General features: G+C 34.4%; 1 protein-coding gene across 4 annotated transcripts in view; it reads left to right on the forward strand.

Annotated features, from left to right (window-relative positions):
• Positions 1-18,222, forward strand: part of LOC123550916 (neurogenic locus notch homolog protein 1-like) — a 62,491-nt gene extending 44,269 nt beyond the window's left edge. For all 4 annotated transcript variants that reach the window (XM_053540289.1, XM_053540290.1, XM_053540291.1 and 1 more), the window contains 4 exons: positions 6,923-6,952; positions 7,557-7,669; positions 13,999-14,334; positions 15,815-18,222. In XM_053540289.1, coding sequence (XP_053396264.1) covers positions 6,923-6,952; positions 7,557-7,669; positions 13,999-14,334; positions 15,815-16,330 — 995 coding nt within the window. In that variant the 3' untranslated portion in view covers positions 16,331-18,222. The remainder of the gene's footprint in view (positions 1-6,922; positions 6,953-7,556; positions 7,670-13,998; positions 14,335-15,814) is intronic.
• The last annotated feature ends 511 nt before the right edge of the window (positions 18,223-18,733 follow it).

Consider the following 18,733-nt stretch of genomic DNA (forward strand, 5'->3'; position numbering starts at 1 on the left):
AATAAATAGATCCTAATTTTTCCATTTTTCGCGCATTTGCGCGTAAATCGGGGGCCAAATGGGCATTATTTCACTCGTGGAATGAATTTTACATAAAATAGGACACGTTTCATGCTAATACTCGCATGTTTTCGAGTTGTTTACTTGAAAACGAAAGTAGGGTGTTTATTCTGCGGACCGCTTTCTGAAATGCGGCAATATGAGGGTACCTGACTTCAGTTGACTTGCATTTCACTGCATACTATTCAACACCCCTTTTTCTTTTCGTTTTCTTGAAGCAAATGTATGGATATCTTGTGGAAAATAGGTCTACGATGGAGTGAAAATCTAGAAACTGTAACAAAATTGGTCTGAAGTAGCTGAATTTTATATGAAACAAAGAACAATTTCTTTTGTTGGTATATAGCCTATAAGAGCTGAAATAAGACTTTTCTCGAAACACATCACAATTAGTCTTCATAGTCATAAATCGATTGTATATGTTATAAAATGATGTTTTCAATGCAAAATAATCATTAAATTTGAAATTTTTTGAATTTTGACCATATTTTGAGTAGATGCGCCTATTTCGGCAGCAATTTCTGCAATAGAAAGGCCAATATTTTGTCTCCAGAATGTGTGAAAATGCACAAAATGCGTCCAATTGAGTCATATTCATGACGGAATGAATGCTATTTCAGAATCAAAGTGAAAATGATGCATACAGGTGAAACTTTTATCAAAATTTACAATGAAGCGACTATAGAGCCTAAATTTAGCCCAGAAAATGGGTAGGGGGTGGCCTCACTTAAATGCCTATATTTCTCTAAAATCTCGAATTTTCACAATGAAACTTGTTAACATGTTCGGTATTACATCTTTCTTGAAAATAGAGATGAAAATGTTATGAAATTTGATAAAAAGATATCTCTTATAAGAGCTGAAATAAGACTTTTCTCGAAACACATCACAATTAGTCTTCATAGTCATAAATCGATTGTATATGTTAAAAATGATGTTTTCAATGCAAAATAATCATTAAATTGAAATTTTTTGAATTTGACCATATTTTGAGTAGATGCGGCCTATTTCGGCAGCAATTTCTGCAATAGAAAGGCCAATATTTTGTCTCCAGAATGTGTGAAAATGCACAAAATGCGTCCAATTGAGTCATATTCATGACGGAATGAATGCTATTTCAGAATCAAGTGAAAAATGATGCATACAGGTGAAACTTTTACCAAATTTACAATGAAGCGACTATAGAGCCTAAATTTAGCCCAGAAAATGGGTAGGGGGTGCCTCACTTAAATGCCTATATTTCTCTAAAATCTCGAATTTTCACAATGAAACTTGTTAACATGTTCGTATTACATCTTTCTTGAAAATAAGATGAAAATGTTATGAAATTTGATATAAAGATATCTCTTATAGGTTATAATGCAGTAATTCGGTCCAAAATGTGCTTCCGTGGTGTAGTCGAAAGAAGTCCCTAATAAATAGATCCTAATTTTTCCATTTTTCGCGCATTTGCGCGTAAATCGGGGGCCAAATGGCATTATTTCACTCGTGGAATGAATTTTACATAAAATAGGACACGTTTCATGCTAATACTCGCATGTTTTCGAGTTGTTTACTTGAAAACGAAAGTAGGGTGTTTATTCTGCGGACCGCTTTCTGAAATGCGGCAATATGAGGGTACCTGACTTCAGTTGACTTGCATTTCACTGCATACTATTCAACACCCCTTTTTCTTTTCGTTTTCTTGAAGCAAATGTATGGATATCTTGTGGAAAATAGGTCTACGATGGAGTGAAAATCTAGAAACTGTAACAAAATTGGTCTGAAGTAGCTGAATTTTATATGAAACAAAGAACAATTTCTTTTGTTGGTATATAGCCTATAAGAGCTGAAATAAGACTTTTCTCGAAACACATCACAATTAGTCTTCATAGTCATAAATCGATTGTATATGTTATAAAATGATGTTTTCAATGCAAAATAATCATTAAATTTGAAATTTTTTGAATTTTGACCATATTTTGAGTAGATGCGCCTATTTCGGCAGCAATTTCTGCAATAGAAAGGCCAATATTTTGTCTCCAGAATGTGTGAAAATGCACAAAATGCGTCCAATTGAGTCATATTCATGACGGAATGAATGCTATTTCAGAATCAAAGTGAAAAATGATGCATACAGGTGAAACTTTTATCAAAATTTACAATGAAGCGACTATAGAGCCTAAATTTAGCCCAGAAAATGGGTAGGGGGTGGCCTCACTTAAATGCCTATATTTCTCTAAAATCTCGAATTTTCACAATGAAACTTGTTAACATGTTCGGTATTACATCTTTCTTGAAAATAGAGATGAAAATGTTATGAAATTTGATAAAAAGATATCTCTTATAAGAGCTGAAATAAGACTTTTCTCGAAACACATCACAATTAGTCTTCATAGTCATAAATCGATTGTATATGTTATAAAATGATGTTTTCAATGCAAAATAATCATTAAATTTGAAATTTTTTGAATTTTGACCATATTTTGAGTAGATGCGCCTATTTCGGCAGCAATTTCTGCAATAGAAAGGCCAATATTTTGTCTCCAGAATGTGTGAAAATGCACAAAATGCGTCCAATTGAGTCATATTCATGACGGAATGAATGCTATTTCAGAATCAAAGTGAAAAATGATGCATACAGGTGAAACTTTTACCAAAATTTACAATGAAGCGACTATAGAGCCTAAATTTAGCCCAGAAAATGGGTAGGGGGTGGCCTCACTTAAATGCCTATATTTCTCTAAAATCTCGAATTTTCACAATGAAACTTGTTAACATGTTCGGTATTACATCTTTCTTGAAAATAGAGATGAAAATGTTATGAAATTTGATAAAAAGATATCTCTTATAAGAGCTGAAATAAGACTTTTCTCGAAACACATCACAATTAGTCTTCATAGTCATAAATCGATTGTATATGTTATAAAATGATGTTTTCAATGCAAAATAATCATTAAATTTGAAATTTTTTGAATTTTGACCATATTTTGAGTAGATGCGCCTATTTCGGCAGCAATTTCTGCAATAGAAAGGCCAATATTTTGTCTCCAGAATGTGTGAAAATGCACAAAATGCGTCCAATTGAGTCATATTCATGACGGAATGAATGCTATTTCAGAATCAAAGTGAAAAATGATGCATACAGGTGAAACTTTTACCAAAATTTACAATGAAGCGACTATAGAGCCTAAATTTAGCCCAGAAAATGGGTAGGGGGTGGCCTCACTTAAATGCCTATATTTCTCTAAAATCTCGAATTTTCACAATGAAACTTGTTAACATGTTCGGTATTACATCTTTCTTGAAAATAGAGATGAAAATGTTATGAAATTTGATAAAAAGATATCTCTTATAGGTTATAATGCAGTAATTCGGTCCAAAATGTGCTTCCGTGGTGTAGTCGAAAGAAGTCCCTAATAAATAGATCCTAATTTTTCCATTTTTCGCGCATTTGCGCGTAAATCGGGGGCCAAATGGGCATTATTTCACTCGTGGAATGAATTTTACATAAAATAGGACACGTTTCATGCTAATACTCGCATGTTTTCGAGTTGTTTACTTGAAAACGAAAGTAGGGTGTTTATTCTGCGGACCGCTTTCTGAAATGCGGCAATATGAGGGTACCTGACTTCAGTTGACTTGCATTTCACTGCATACTATTCAACACCCCTTTTTCTTTTCGTTTTCTTGAAGCAAATGTATGGATATCTTGTGGAAAATAGGTCTACGATGGAGTGAAAATCTAGAAACTGTAACAAAATTGGTCTGAAGTAGCTGAATTTTATATGAAACAAAGAACAATTTCTTTTGTTGGTATATAGCCTTATAAAGTCTATGACGTCACAATGGTGCCAGTACTATCAGACGTCACCTTAGTACACGCTATTTTAGACAAGGTTTTTCCCTAGGGAAAGACAGGAATATCTATCCCGGGCGCGTGCTCGGACAAATGTATACTTTACCTACTTTTTCTTGCCTACCTATCGGGGAAAGTATACATTTATCCAAGCACGCGCCGGGGATAGATATTCCTGTCTTTCCCTAGGGAAAAACCTTGTCTAAAATAGCGTGCACTAAGGTGACGTCACATAGTACTGGTACCATTGTGACGTCATAAACTTTATAAATAATGTCAGGAAATACCAAAAACCTATTTGTCTCAACGATCTAGATTTTGAACATGATAGGCAAGAAAAATGATCTAACATGTCTGCCTGTGTAAGACAGCTGTTTTCTCTACCCTCGGGACAGCATGGATAAAAAACCTCGCTAACGCTCGGTTTTCCATTCCACACTGTCCCTCGGTTTGGGAAAACCCCGTCTTACACAGGCAGGCATGTAAGATCCTTATATTCATCTATATTTGCTTGCTGGAATGGAATAACGTCTTTGAAAAGCGATATGTGTTATTTTCTAGAATATATATTGTCCGCTAATACTCGTACTGTTCTCTATTATTGACATCGCATCATAGCTAAGCAGTTTATAGATAAGAAACTTGCTTATATCGATTTTTAGAACGCTTAATTTTCCAAAACGCATGAAATTTATAATATTATCTTGTTTACAAATGGAAAGAAAATGTAATGTAAATGTAAGTAATGAAACTTTTTCCGGTGTCTATGCGAAATGAACGACATCATAGGATCGGCAAATTAAACATGAATCTAGCGCAATTCATGGATTTGCCAATCCTATTCTGTCGTTCATTTCGCATTAATACCGAAAAAAAAAACATTTCTTAAATATGTCCTTATAAATTACAGGCTAAGATAGAAATATACTGATGTTAACTTTCTGTTTTTCTAAAATAAACTTAAAGACTGAATTGCCTTTACATGCAGTGCAATTGAATAACTAGTAGGTCCTTGGTTTATTTTGCTATTTTGTTATGTATCACAAAACAACATGAAATTCAATTCGGCTTTTATTTTAGTATCAGTTAAAAAATCTCTACCTGTTTTCCGAACAAACGAATATGATTGTTCATGTTACACTTTATTGTATTAATTGTAAATGTTCAGTGTTTTTAAAAACGTTAAATTCAACAACTCAATGCAAGAAAATGATATGTTGGTAACAGGGCTCGTTTATGCTTCTCCGGTTCAGTTGTTCGTTATCTATATAATTATGTTCTTTATACAATGTCATTACAGTGAAATGATATAATTTCCCGCCAAAATAAATGAAAAGAAACCTTATTAGACAGTAAAACTATTTTCACAAAAAAGAAATACATATTAACTAAAGTGATTAAATAATTAAATTTCATTATTGATCATGTCCACGGCACTAGCAAACGTCTGTACGTGACGCTACAACAACAACTTCGCCCTGAAACTAATTATTCTTTAAAACAAGTGAAAATAAACATCATTTAGGTTCATCAAATTCTGTTTGCATAAAACTGGAACATGTATTTTTCAAAAGATATATTTATTGTGAGCAAGAAAACGTTTGCACATAAGGTTTTACATGAATGGTTTTAAATCAGTTTTACTGTAAATGGCCATATATATGAGTTTTTAACATCTTATATTGAAAACAAAACGGGAATAAGACAAAATAAAATGACATTATAAATCATAGTATTAGTCAGCCAAAATAGAATATAAGCTTTATTTAAAAATATGGCACGGGTGTATGGATTAACATTTTGTATTATTAAGAAGAATGTGTACAAACCCTTCTTATTGTTATACAAAATATCTGACCGCTATTCATTTTCGACTTGAGGAATACTCTTCGGACGTAAAAGGTGGGGGTGCCCCGTGGGGGGGGGGGGGGGGGGGGGGGGGCGGGCGCGTTGATTGTCATTACTTAACTTTTCCCAGCCCAAGTTGCCAATTACTATGTAAAATGGGTTTAAAATTATCATGTTATGCAGCTGTATATGCAGTTTTATACAGTTGCATAACATAATTTTCAACCCATTTTTACACTGAGAACATTTGAAATAACTATCATTTGTTGGGGTTTTTTTTCAATCCAAAACATCAAAAGTTCTCTAAGAGTATAAGAATTAATTGTAAAGCTGATTCTTTTACTTGGTCGTGGATTTACGTAAATGACAAGTACCACACATTATTTCTTACAGAAATTGTTTATGTTTCAATATAAAATAAATTCTTTTAAGGCGGTGGACACTCGACTATTGCCATGCCATGAGGCTTTCACGTGTATCTATTTTTTTCTCATTTTCATCGTACCATCAGAAATTTGAGATTGTCACGTGTATTTATTTTTCATCCATCCATTTCATTCATTGACAGTCTTATATGTTATTAAATATTTCATTAGATTTTTACCAAAGACAAATGCTTGGTTTTAATATCACATTTAAAACAGTTCCATCCACGTATATTGCTCCTGATGTCAGCCGTTTAGTTAACTAAGAAAAATGAAATTAAAAACCTTCATATCAGTTCAGATTACAAGGAAAATGCCATATAAAATAAAACAACCTTATGTGCGGTTGTCATGGTAATACATGTGTGAATGCGGTGTCTAAAGACAGAAATTATTTTTAAATTATCATTTTATAACTGATTTTTGGTATCCTTTTTGCAGTTTTTATAACATTTTCATTTTCAATGTTGTTATGTTGACTTTTTCTTCAAATTAAAATTACATTTTGAGATTTGTTGTTTTCTGGTAACAGTTAAAATATTGGTAACACTTCAACATATTTTTTTCATTCCGCCTTCTCTCTTTTCATAATAATATTTCAAAGAAAACCAGTATAGTAAAATGTTTCATTTCAATAACATTTTTATTATTTAGCCATCGTTACCCTTTCATCTGTTTTGATTAATATTTTACCATATTGGCATTTTACTGTTTTGATAATTTTGCATACACCTGTTTAATTCTTTTTCAGCTTCCAAAGAAGAGGACAAAACGAACCAAAGTAAGATATGCTTTTAAAAGATTAAAACAAACTTTTTACTTGACTGTGTATTTGAATGAGTTGCCAGTAAGTTCAAATGTGTATACCGATGTTTTCTTTTAATTTGTACATCCCCAGTCCGGTCAGTTAAATTATACTTTGTGCGTCTAAATGGGTATAAACGACACTGGGACTTTTTGCAAATCTGAATTTCGCCAGAGGTTCTTGGGTGATTTGCAAGAATTCTGAAAATGTTTATACTCGTCTAAACGGATTATAAAAATATCTTCAATTCTTTTACGTTTTACAGCGGTTTGCTACAAAATTAAGTAGTTTGCTTTCTATGAGTTTAATAAATTCAAAATAAATGTCAGGACATAGATCTAGATCTTTTCAACATCTAAAAGACAAGCCCATGTTAAGTAGTAATTCGTCGTCCTTTCAAAAATACAGTATCCGCGCAGTCTGGTCAGGATCCATGCTGTTCTCTAACAGTTTCTCCGATTCCAATAGGCTTTAAAAGCGAACAGCATTGATCCTGACCAGACTGCGCGGATGCAAACCCACTATGTTGGTTTTCTCATGGCACGGCTCAAATGATAAACGTTTCTGTTTATTTTCACAGCCGCTTTACTAGCAGTGATTATTCCGGTGGCAATTCTTGTTGTCTTGGCAGTAGCTGCCATACTTTTCTGGTTGTTCAAGGATACCATACGCAAAAGATGTTTCCCTAAACAGGTTTGTATAATTTAAGATAAAAATATGTTAGTTACCGTCACATTTTTTTTTTTTTTGGTAGACGTAACATATGTAAGCCTTGTTAAAAAATTGATAATGTGTAAGACATGTTATTCCACTTATTGTAGGATCAGTTGTGCTGTATTTGTTAGAGATTGAAGCACCTTTCAAAAATGTGCGGTGTTGCACACTTACTATATAAATATTTGAAACCATTGCAAATTTTAGCGAATAATATTCCATAAAGTGTTGTTTATCTGTATAAGCTCTCTCAAGATTTTATCATATAATTTTAGATTTTGTTAGGATTAAATTGTATTTAATGCATTTTACCGGCGTGTGCCAAGTATTATTTAGTTATACCAGTACGTTGAATTTTTTAACGTGACAACGCACAGTTACATTGCGATATGAACTTAAACTTAAAATGAAAAGAAGCTGATACTACTGTAGTTATAGACATGATAGAGGGGTACAATTAAGGCAGGAAACAGTTTTAATGAGTACAAAACACGTAGATACGTGAATCAACATGGCGGCCGTTGTAACTTACAACGGCCGCCATGTTGATTCACGTATCTACGTGTTTTGTACTCATTAAAACTGTTTCCTGCCTTAATTGTATCCCTCTATCATGTCTATAACTACAGTAGTATCAGCTTCTTTTCATTTTAAGTTTAAGTTCATATCGCAAGATGCCATCTCGTTAAATGAATATTTTTAATCTGTCTTCTAGAACGGCAGTATAATGTCTAATGATTTGTTTTAAACTTAGCAATATTGTCAATATTCGCAGCATATATGACATTGTTACTGTGTACACACACACAGAACATGTCGTTATATTGATAACGTAGTTTAATTGACGCCATGTGTTTGTAAACCGGTTCCATGTTAAAATCGGTGCGATGAAAAGTTTCGGTTGCGTGCTGATATATTTAAACATGCGTATAAAGATATAATATCAATAATTGATTGTCCTTTGCAATTATATGTAAAGAGTCAGTCTCATGACTTCTTCGGGCAATTAACCCATAAATCGCACAGGGCAAAAAGTATGACTGCACAGGGTACAGTTTAGTATGGCATAAATAAGTAATCAGCATATAACCTTGTGTGCAATATTACACTCAGAATAAATCTCAAGTAAGTAAGTACGAGACATTTAAAAAAAAAAGATTAAAAATGCCCACTCGTGACTCACGTCTTAGAGAATTTGTTGTTAAGTGATTTAATAATGGCCTTATTATACACTGATCCGTCGTATGGTTTGGAATGTACGACTATCCTCAGCTCAATACCAAGGTCATTATGACTTCATTTCGTAATGTAAATCATAAGAATTAAAAGCTCTGTAATCTGCATTTTTCTGGTGTACATGTAGTGTCACTGTACTCTAGGGTCATTAAGACCCCACCTCAATGTTCCATAACATGACACTATACAGTCAGGCTATTGTTTTGTCAATTTTAATGTGCCCACGCACTCTGTAATTCCATAAATAATGTTTTATTTCATATCTTCAGTACATTTCAGCGGCTGTTTCTTTGTGTGCGTTTGTATAGGTTAGCTTGACATTGCGGTTAGCCTTCTGTTTAGATTAGATCTCGCTAAATTAAAGAAACACCCGATTCTTTCTTTAATAATGTGGGAAATCTAGAACATGACTTTTTCGGAGAAACATTTTATCCTGAAGTCGCGTAGTACATGGCCGCCATATAAGAAAGAAGAAAAAAGGCAGTTTTTCTCGTTTTAATATACAGCATGCCCAGTGACAATAACTTTTGATGCAGATAAAGCTTCAAAATAGCTTAGCTATATAACATGTAATAGGGATGTTATTCTTTTTTTCCCAATTGTTCTTAAAGTGACTGACATAGTTTGTTACCCACGTATACTTGAAATATTTTATTGTTAATGTGTTACCTAGCTTTAATTACCATTTCATGTATTAAAATGAATAATTTATAGCTGAAGCAATGAAATTAAAGATACATGTCTTAATAAAGAAATACGACAAAAAACATTCTTTTATGACAATAGCAGTCTAGGCCGGGTATTAGAGTGGAAAATAAGTACAGACAGGAAATATAATGCAAAAAAAACAAAACAAAAAAAAAAAAAACATTTAAGGACGCATGCTGCAGTGTTGGGTAAAAAAAAATTCCCAATAATAGAATTTGTTCAAACTTTGTATATGAACACAGTGTTAGAAACAGAATTATGAAAAAAATGAAGGTCACCATGCTTGTTAAGGAGTTACCTGCCCTTGAATATGCAAATTTGAAGAAAAATCTAGTTTTAAGAGCTGATAACTCCTAAACAAGTACGGTGACCTATGATTTTTTTTGCATTTTTCTGTTTCTAACATGAAACTGTGTTCATATACAAAGTTTGAACAAATTTAATAATTGGGAAATTTTTGCCCCATCTCTCGTACAAAAATCTGCAGCAGATGCCTTTATGAGTTACGCACCCCATCTCATGCCATCTATCACTATGCCATGTTTTATTTTATCCCCTTCAGCCGTTTTTAAGTAATAGTCTTGGCGGCAAAATTTAGAACAAAATGGGGTTCATTTCGAAAACTATGCAAGATAAAATTAGGGTTTTTTCATTCTGCACTAACTTTCATAAATACGTCAAGTTTCATTACATTACCTTTAGAGGCAACGGTTAAAATTATCGTCTGGACAAAAGTTTAACAGCCAAAGGGATATACGGTCAGACGGCCTGAATAATTATGCCTCGCCCCCCGCACTTCCGGGGCGGAGGATTTTAAACAACTTATAATTATTATTGAAAAAAAAATCATCATATTACCTTAAGTCGTTTAAAGTTTTCCCGCGAATAAAAGAAGTTAAATACAAAAATGGGAAATAACTTAAAACATTATAAAATGTTTGGTTATCATGGTTCGTTCACATTTTATCACGTTGAATGAAATTCCTTTCAGTGACATTTTAATTTATCTTCGACTTCGACGATATACTCTCCAACGCCTCTGTGGACATCGACTGGACATTGACAAAAACTTTGATAGATACAGGGACAGGCGGACTAAAATCCCTCTTTTGCTTTTTCCCGGCGGGGATAAACAACCAAATATATCGACTGAAAAAAATGAAAAGTTAAAAAAGTAGTTAGCTCTTGAGAATAAAAAGGACTCTACACAAATGAATTAAAGGAATAGAAAATTGTTTCATTCCATACAAAGATAGAGAAAATACATTAGACTGATACCTTCGGATATGAAAATGTCCATTTATTAGAGCACATTGTTTATATTAATGAAACCTTAATGTCATCTCAAACTGATAAAGACGCTTGTTTTGGTGACTTTAGATGTGTAATCAGCCTGCTAAGCGAAGTGCAGACAGAAAATAATCGAGAGGACGTCCTTCGCGGCGATATGACAAGAAACATTGCAAATATACTAAGCTGAGTGAGGCAATTGTCCGAGATGATCATTTAGATGATTTACAATTTGTCTGATTTCTATACCGTACTGTGTGGGTAAACTGTAGACGGATGAAACTAACAGTAACTAGATGTGTGTCCATAGGACACTGGTTTCCCCACTACCTTTCACTGTATAAGGTCTCTACCTGCAATATTTTTTAAGAAATAAATGAAACACGAACTTTAAGCTCTTTATATTTTTTCACTAAGCAAGGACCATAATTCTTATCTGGCTGAGTGAAATCCCAAGGAGTACACCAGGTGCACTACTTCAGAAGCTATTTAATAATCCTTGCATGTTTTATGACTCTTGGTCAAGTGCATTTTGAGATACATTGGACACAGACTTTTATGCCCTTGTTGCATATGTTTGACTAAGTGAAGGGCCTTAATTCTGGTCTTGCTGGGTGAAATAAAGAAATAAAGAAAAACAATGCACACATTCATATGCTGAATAATATTCCTACATAGTTTCATGACTCTATGTGAACTATTTTAAGACTTTTCAGCACTTTATGTGATTTTTACTAAGCAAGGACCATATCTCTGGTCTGGCTGAGTAAAATTCCAAACAGAACACCAGGTACACACCTTCATATGCTATTTAACGATCCCCTAATATTTTATTACTCTTGGTCAAGTACATTTTTAGATACATGGGACACAAAATTGTCATTTATATAGAGAATAATAGGTTAGTGCCGTAGATGAGAAAGTTTATCTGGCGAGGCGGAGGAGGCTATCGGGTGAGCCGAAGGCGAACCTGATAACGCCCGGAGCCGAGCCAGATAAACTTTCTCCATCTTAGGCACTAACCTATTATTCTATTTATCTTGTCATTACTTCATTTTCCGATATTTGGCAATTTATTTTACAAAAATAAGTGTGCGACAACCGCTTTAATGACGTCATATTCGTAATGATATCACTTATATAATGACGTGATTACCAGCAAAATCGCAGTAACTTCTTCGTTTTTGAATAAAAACTCATTATTTGACCACTCATTTTTTTAGTTCGGACATTTCCAACACAATGATGATGGTTTCGTTGCAAAATTTCTTAGGACAACAATATCGATCATAAGGTCACATGATCAACTGACCGTATATCACTGGTCACATGATCAACTGACGGTATATCAAGAAAGATATACGGCACCCTGATATCGGGTAGAAAATACTGCAAGTGACAGGATAAACATATTTTTGACAATCAAGGGTCATAACTCTGGTCTGTCCGACAGGAAGCCCAAACAAAACCCGATATGCACAACTTCATATGCTTAACAATATCCGTATGGTGCTTCATGACCCCTGGTCAAATATGTTTTCAGATACATGCGACACAAACTTTTCTGCCCTTTCATGCATATTTTTGGCTAAGTCAAGAGCCATAACTTTTGTCTGGCTGAAAGAAATCTCTAACCAAACTGAAGGCGCACGACGTCACATACTGAATAATAATAGTGACGTTTCATCATTCTATGTCAAGCACCATTGATATCCCCGCTCATGCATCACATCTATTTAATGTGAGTCAAATAAATCGTATATTAATTGACCGTTGTGACATAATTGGTAGACATTTTAGAAGTTACCGAGTAGAAACAAATTCTTACCGTTTGTTTTCAAGATTTTATTTCAATATCATAGCCCTAGAGCTTGTCACATATAAAACGGACCATATGTTTTGGCGCTGAGGATCAAATACATGTATACAGAAGGCCAATAAGTCCCGTGTATTATCTATAATTTATCAAATGGTACCGAATAAAGATAAACAAACATGCAGAGGCAACACAGAAATTTCTTTTTATGCCCCGAAGGTGTGCATATTAAAATTGCACTGTCGGTCCGTCCATCCGTCTGTGCGTAACTTAGCATAAATTTTCACCACAATGAGACGACATGTCATGCGCAAGACCCAGATACCTAGCTCCAAGGTCAATGTCATACTTAGAGGTTAAAGGTTAACAGGGTTTCTTTCGTGTCCGGCCCATAACTCTGCCATCCATGAAGGGATTTGAAATAACTTGGCATAAATATTTACCATAATGGGACGACGTGTCATGCACAAGACCCAGACCCCTAGCTCCAAGGTCAAGGTCACTCTTAGAAGTCACAGGTTAACAGGGTCTGTTTCGTGTCCGGTCCGTAACCCGGCCATTGATGAATGGATTTTGAAATGACTTGGCATAAATGTTTCCTACAATGAGGCGACGTGCCATGCACAAGAGTCAGACCCCTAGATCTAATGTCAAGGTCACACTTACATGTTAAAGGTTAACATGGTCTTTTTCTTGTCCGGTCCATAACTCTGCCATTGATGAAGGGATTTTAAAATTACTTGGCATTAAAGATCCCTATATTGAGATGACTTGTCATGCGCAAGACATAGACCCCTAGCTCCAAGGTCAAGGTCACACTTAGAAGTCAAAGGTGTTTCTTGTCTGATCAATAACTCTTCCATTTATCAAGGGATTTGAAAATAATTTGACACATAAGTTAACCATATTGAGAAGGTGTGTCACACTTATGACCCAGGTCTCTTGGGTAAAGGTTAAGGTCACGAAATAATGTGTGTGTTTTTTGCGCAGACAACTGTAGCATTCTCGGGCATGCTTCGGGGATATTTGTCACCAATAGTGACAGCCCTTGTTTACTGTTTATTTCAATATTTTTTTTACCTCATCGGTGTGCTGAAATATGTGCGCACGTGTAAACCAAGAACCTAGCCACATGCAACATGGATTAAAGAGCTAATGACGACATATCGAGTCAAAAGGGAAATTGGAAGTGATGCATTTGTATAAACATTTATTCGATAAACAGATAAAAGTCTGCATGCTCTGATTTATTTTACAGGAATCAGCATTACCAGTCAAGCCAGTCATTGAAGGACCAACTCCGATGAATGTTAAGTACACGGGTACTGGTGTACCGTCCGATGTCAAGGTACCAAAAGCTATGCCACCGCCATGGTTAAACTCTGGCTGGTCTCCATCGAACGAAAAGTTTCATGGAAATATTCCAAAAGATTCAAACTTGAGAAAAACACTTCCCCCTATAATCCGCCCGCAAATAGGCGCCACTCCAATGAATATGAAATATTCTGGCAAGTTGCCAAATGGATCAGGTCATTTGAATGAGGCAAATTATCTGCACAAAGAAGAAGTAGAAGCCGACAAAAATGTAAACAAGGTAAGGTATGATTTTGGACATGTAAGGTGTTTTAGAGTACACGTAAGATATGATTTATGGTACATAACAGAAAAAAATAAAACCACTGAAAATGTTGAGTCATATTCATTAACGTGTATTTCAGAATTTACATTTAACATGATGACATTTATATAAATCATTAGAAGACAAACAATTACACACCCAGTGAATATTTAGCTCTCAAATGGATTGTTCGGCTCTACAAGAATAAAAATTAAACGTTATACACATTAACTGCATGACATGTTCTAATATAAGATTCGAATCACAGTCATGAAGGCGGTTAGTCAATATAAAATGTAATAACAAAACATCTTAAAGTTTTATAATAAACAAATGCGAACACAATGGACGTGAACTGAATTTGCCATATCTCCAGAATATTCTTCTTATAAAACATAAAAGTATTATGACAAAATATTCGAAATGATTTCCTTTTAGAAAACTTCTGCTTTTGTAACATTTCACTAATTCTCCATCTATAATGTGGTAAGTACAAAATTCTAACATAACTCGGTTTGATTTCCAGTTAAACAAAGAAGGAAATCAAAATCTGTATATTCTGCGATAAACAACGGTTGACGCGCGAGAGCATTATGACGTCAATCATGACGTCAAATTGCCGCATGACGTCTGATACGTTACTCCTCGCGTAAATGAAGTCCAGCATAATATCTATTAAAATATATCAATGATCATGTCAGAATGAAAACAATCTAGGTCTTCTTGTGATTTATCGTCTAATTTACCACGGTTCATCGTTCAGATGCTTCATTATTTAACCACTCGGGCTAACGCCCTCGTGGTTCAATTCCTACGCATCTGAACTCTGAACCGTGGTAAATCAGACGATAAACTACTCGAAGGCCTAGATTGTTTGTTAAGTAACGTGTAACGCATTATAGGTAATTTCTTCCTCTAATAGCATCTTCTTGAACACAGATGTTAATGAAATGCGATGCAGTGTATACATTTAGTGTTTAATGATATATCAGGTTATTTATTATCTGATATATCACGGTATTTATTATCTGTTATATCACGGTATTATTATCTGATATATCACGTTATTTATTATCTGATATATCACGGTATTCATTATCTGATATATCACGGTATTTATTATCTAATATATCACAGTATTTATTATCTGATACTAGTATATCACGGTATTTATTATCTGATATATCACGTTATTTATTATCTGATATATCACGGTATTCATTATCTGTTATATCACGGTATTTATTATCTGTTATATCACAGTATTTATTATCTGATATATCACGGTATTAACTATCTGATATATCACAGTATTTATTATCTGATACTAGTATATCACGGTCTTTATTATCTGTTTTATCACGGTATTTATAATTGTTCTATCACGGTATTTATTATCTGATATATCACGGTATTTATTATCTGTTATATCACGGTATTTATTATCTGTATTCAGAAAAAGCAGAAGAAAATAAAGAGAAATACTATCAGTCCTATTAACGAAAATGACGTTCTACTGGCTAATGGAGCCGCAGGGTTAGCAAATACCGCTAACTTGAAGTCGAAAGGCAAGAAGAAGAATAAAAAACTGAGGAAGGTACAACTTGGAATTAAGGCAAAACAAGCCTTTGAATTACCAACACAACTGGGCAATTCACAAGCAGGGGTTTACAGACCAAATCAAGACTTTTACAATAGAAGCCTATCAGGAATGAATCATATGAATGGTACACCGGCTTTTAGTCAGTCCGTCCCAGGACCGAATATGCAAAATCTCAAGTCACCTGTTGGTCGATTGCCACCTCTACAAAATACTATCTCCAACACATTTGATCCTCGGGCTTCCTGGAGAACTACAGGATCAGTGGTCTCTGTAGCTGTTCAACCTAAAGTGAGGAGGCCCTCTGTGATAGACATTGCTTCCGTTGATGATCCATCGAATATTGAACATTTTGAGCTAGCCAATAACTGATTTACTTGATAAATTTTGTACTAACAATTTACCCTAATGTTTAGGCTTAAAAAGATTAGTCCAAGCAATTTCAGTTCCGGGCAGTGCATTCTTATCTTTTAACAAGCGTTTAGTCCATGTTTAATTATATTATTCTTTGATGTGGCCGTAGCCTCGTACTACATGATCAAGTTTTCAAAGCTTTGAAGTTAAGTGAATCAAATATGTAATTTTATTGACACTGAAACCGCATTATGATATGCAACGAATTTAAAATTTGCTTAATTTTACATGTAATAAGTGAAGATGCCATTCAGAGTTTAAAAACTGCAATATAAACTGAAATGTATTTCAGTAATACTTTGTCTGGTCAATAGATTTTCATCAGTCTAGCTCATCTGCGCCAAAGTATCAGTTTGAGCTATTCGGAACATTCAGTATTCGTCGCGGGTTGTCGTGAACCTTAACTTGTAGACAATTGAAACTGAAAGTGAATAATTTGATTAAATGCCTATTCTTATACAATGATATATTCAATGGCGTTGTGCATAATAATAATAATTATTATTATAACAATATTAATAATGACAATAATAATAATAACAGCCTTACTGTAACAAACAGTCATGACCGCCCCCCTCCCTTCAGGTCATTTTACCCCTATTGCGAATACCAGTGTTTAAAGCATCACGTGGTAGGCCCAGATGAGCTGCATATAGAGGTTCAAACTCCCCGGTTAATGGTGACATCATATACTATTTAAGAAATAAATACTACACACTACCATACCCATAGAGCTTTACCAACAGGTGCGTTTATTTAAACAAACCTTGGAAATTTAAATGTTGAAATGTGAAACCTTTTACAACATATATATTATGCGTCGCCTGTGGTAGTTATTCTTAACTTGTAGATGACATCCATTATTCTCTGTGATACAACCCTTTTAAAGAAAAAACACGTTCAAAAGCGCTTTAAACAGTAAAAAGGCAACCACTCACGGCGCCATATTCATACTCTACAGGTACAGACACACAGTGATCTGACAAAATGGACAGAGGGAGAGAAAGCCTTCAGAACAGAGATATAGAAATCCATTAGATATAGGCCTGTCATGCTAACTTAGCTTATCTCTGCGCGAATTCGTTTTTACAAACTGATATACTAGTACGCGAAGCCGTCTTTCTTATTATTATAGGAAGAACCAGTAATTGTCTCCAAGTTAGGTGGGATACATTCAAGAGAGATTATCCTTTGCCTGTCTCTATAAACCTGCACTTGTAAACAATTTTCATTGTCCACCGTCTGGCGTCGTAAACAATAACTTGTAGACAACAAAACATTCCGCTTAGACCAAACTCGCACAATTTTTAACCAAATTAAGGAGAATTCTATCACAATTTGGACACATGCCAGAGAGTTATGCCTCTTTAATTGTCAACTGTTACATTTTGTTAAAGATACTGTAGCACATCCAACCAAACTTACACAGTCGTTGTGAGACTATTAAAGCGACATTCATTTTATTGCTTTAAAAGGTGCATTTGGGAAATTTAGGTATTCAGGACAGCTACTGTATAGTTACCATAACTCTCTCGTGTACACATATGCCAATATTTATCAACTCTGGCGTATACAGGGAATTATACAAGACATTTATTCAGTTATTTGTCAAAACACTATTACATCTCCGGAACAAACAATAGAGCCTAAACGTGGAAAATGAAAGCTTATTTCTTCTTTTCCTTCATGTCATTTCTTAAAAGCGCCTTTAAGGCGTCATATCTCACCTCACGATGACGTTACTCCATTGGGTCAGGATGTTTCTAAAACGTATGTTATTTTTGATTTGATTATAAAGTTGTTGTTTATTTTTGTTACTTCTGTTTTCATTAAAGTATATTTTGTTTGTATTAGATTGTTGCTGCTTTTTGAGTGAGAGAAGTGCAGAAATATGTTTTCATCTTAAAGTCTTGTAGGCAATTCGTATAAAGTCAAACGTATATAATGTTTGTTTAGCTAGGGATTCAGTCGCACTGCCACAATTGCCACAACTGATGGTAGAAAAAGGGCCCTAATTGTTCCTGCAGACATTATTTCAGGAACTGGATAGAACCGTCCACATTCTGAAGCTAGCCATCTAGTGATTTCTTTTAACATGAAAAAAATTATATCCATAATACAGAACGAGTTTGCATGTGTTTATATAGTTTTTATAGCTCTTACTCTTCGGTAGAGGTCACTTGTACCTTGCTTAATGGCACTGCACTGTTTACATGTGTAACGGCAATTGCAAGTCTTTAGGAAATGCCGACAAAAGAAAGCAAGTAAACATTTGTTAAAATGAATCTTTACTACAAAGGTTAATTCCTTATCTTGAATAGAAAAAGCTATGACCCCTCGGACTCGGTTTGAATGAGTCTG

The sequence above is a fragment of the Mercenaria mercenaria genome, chromosome 4, assembly GCF_021730395.1.
Source record: "Mercenaria mercenaria strain notata chromosome 4, MADL_Memer_1, whole genome shotgun sequence".
Classification (NCBI taxonomy): Eukaryota; Metazoa; Mollusca; class Bivalvia; order Venerida; family Veneridae; genus Mercenaria; species Mercenaria mercenaria.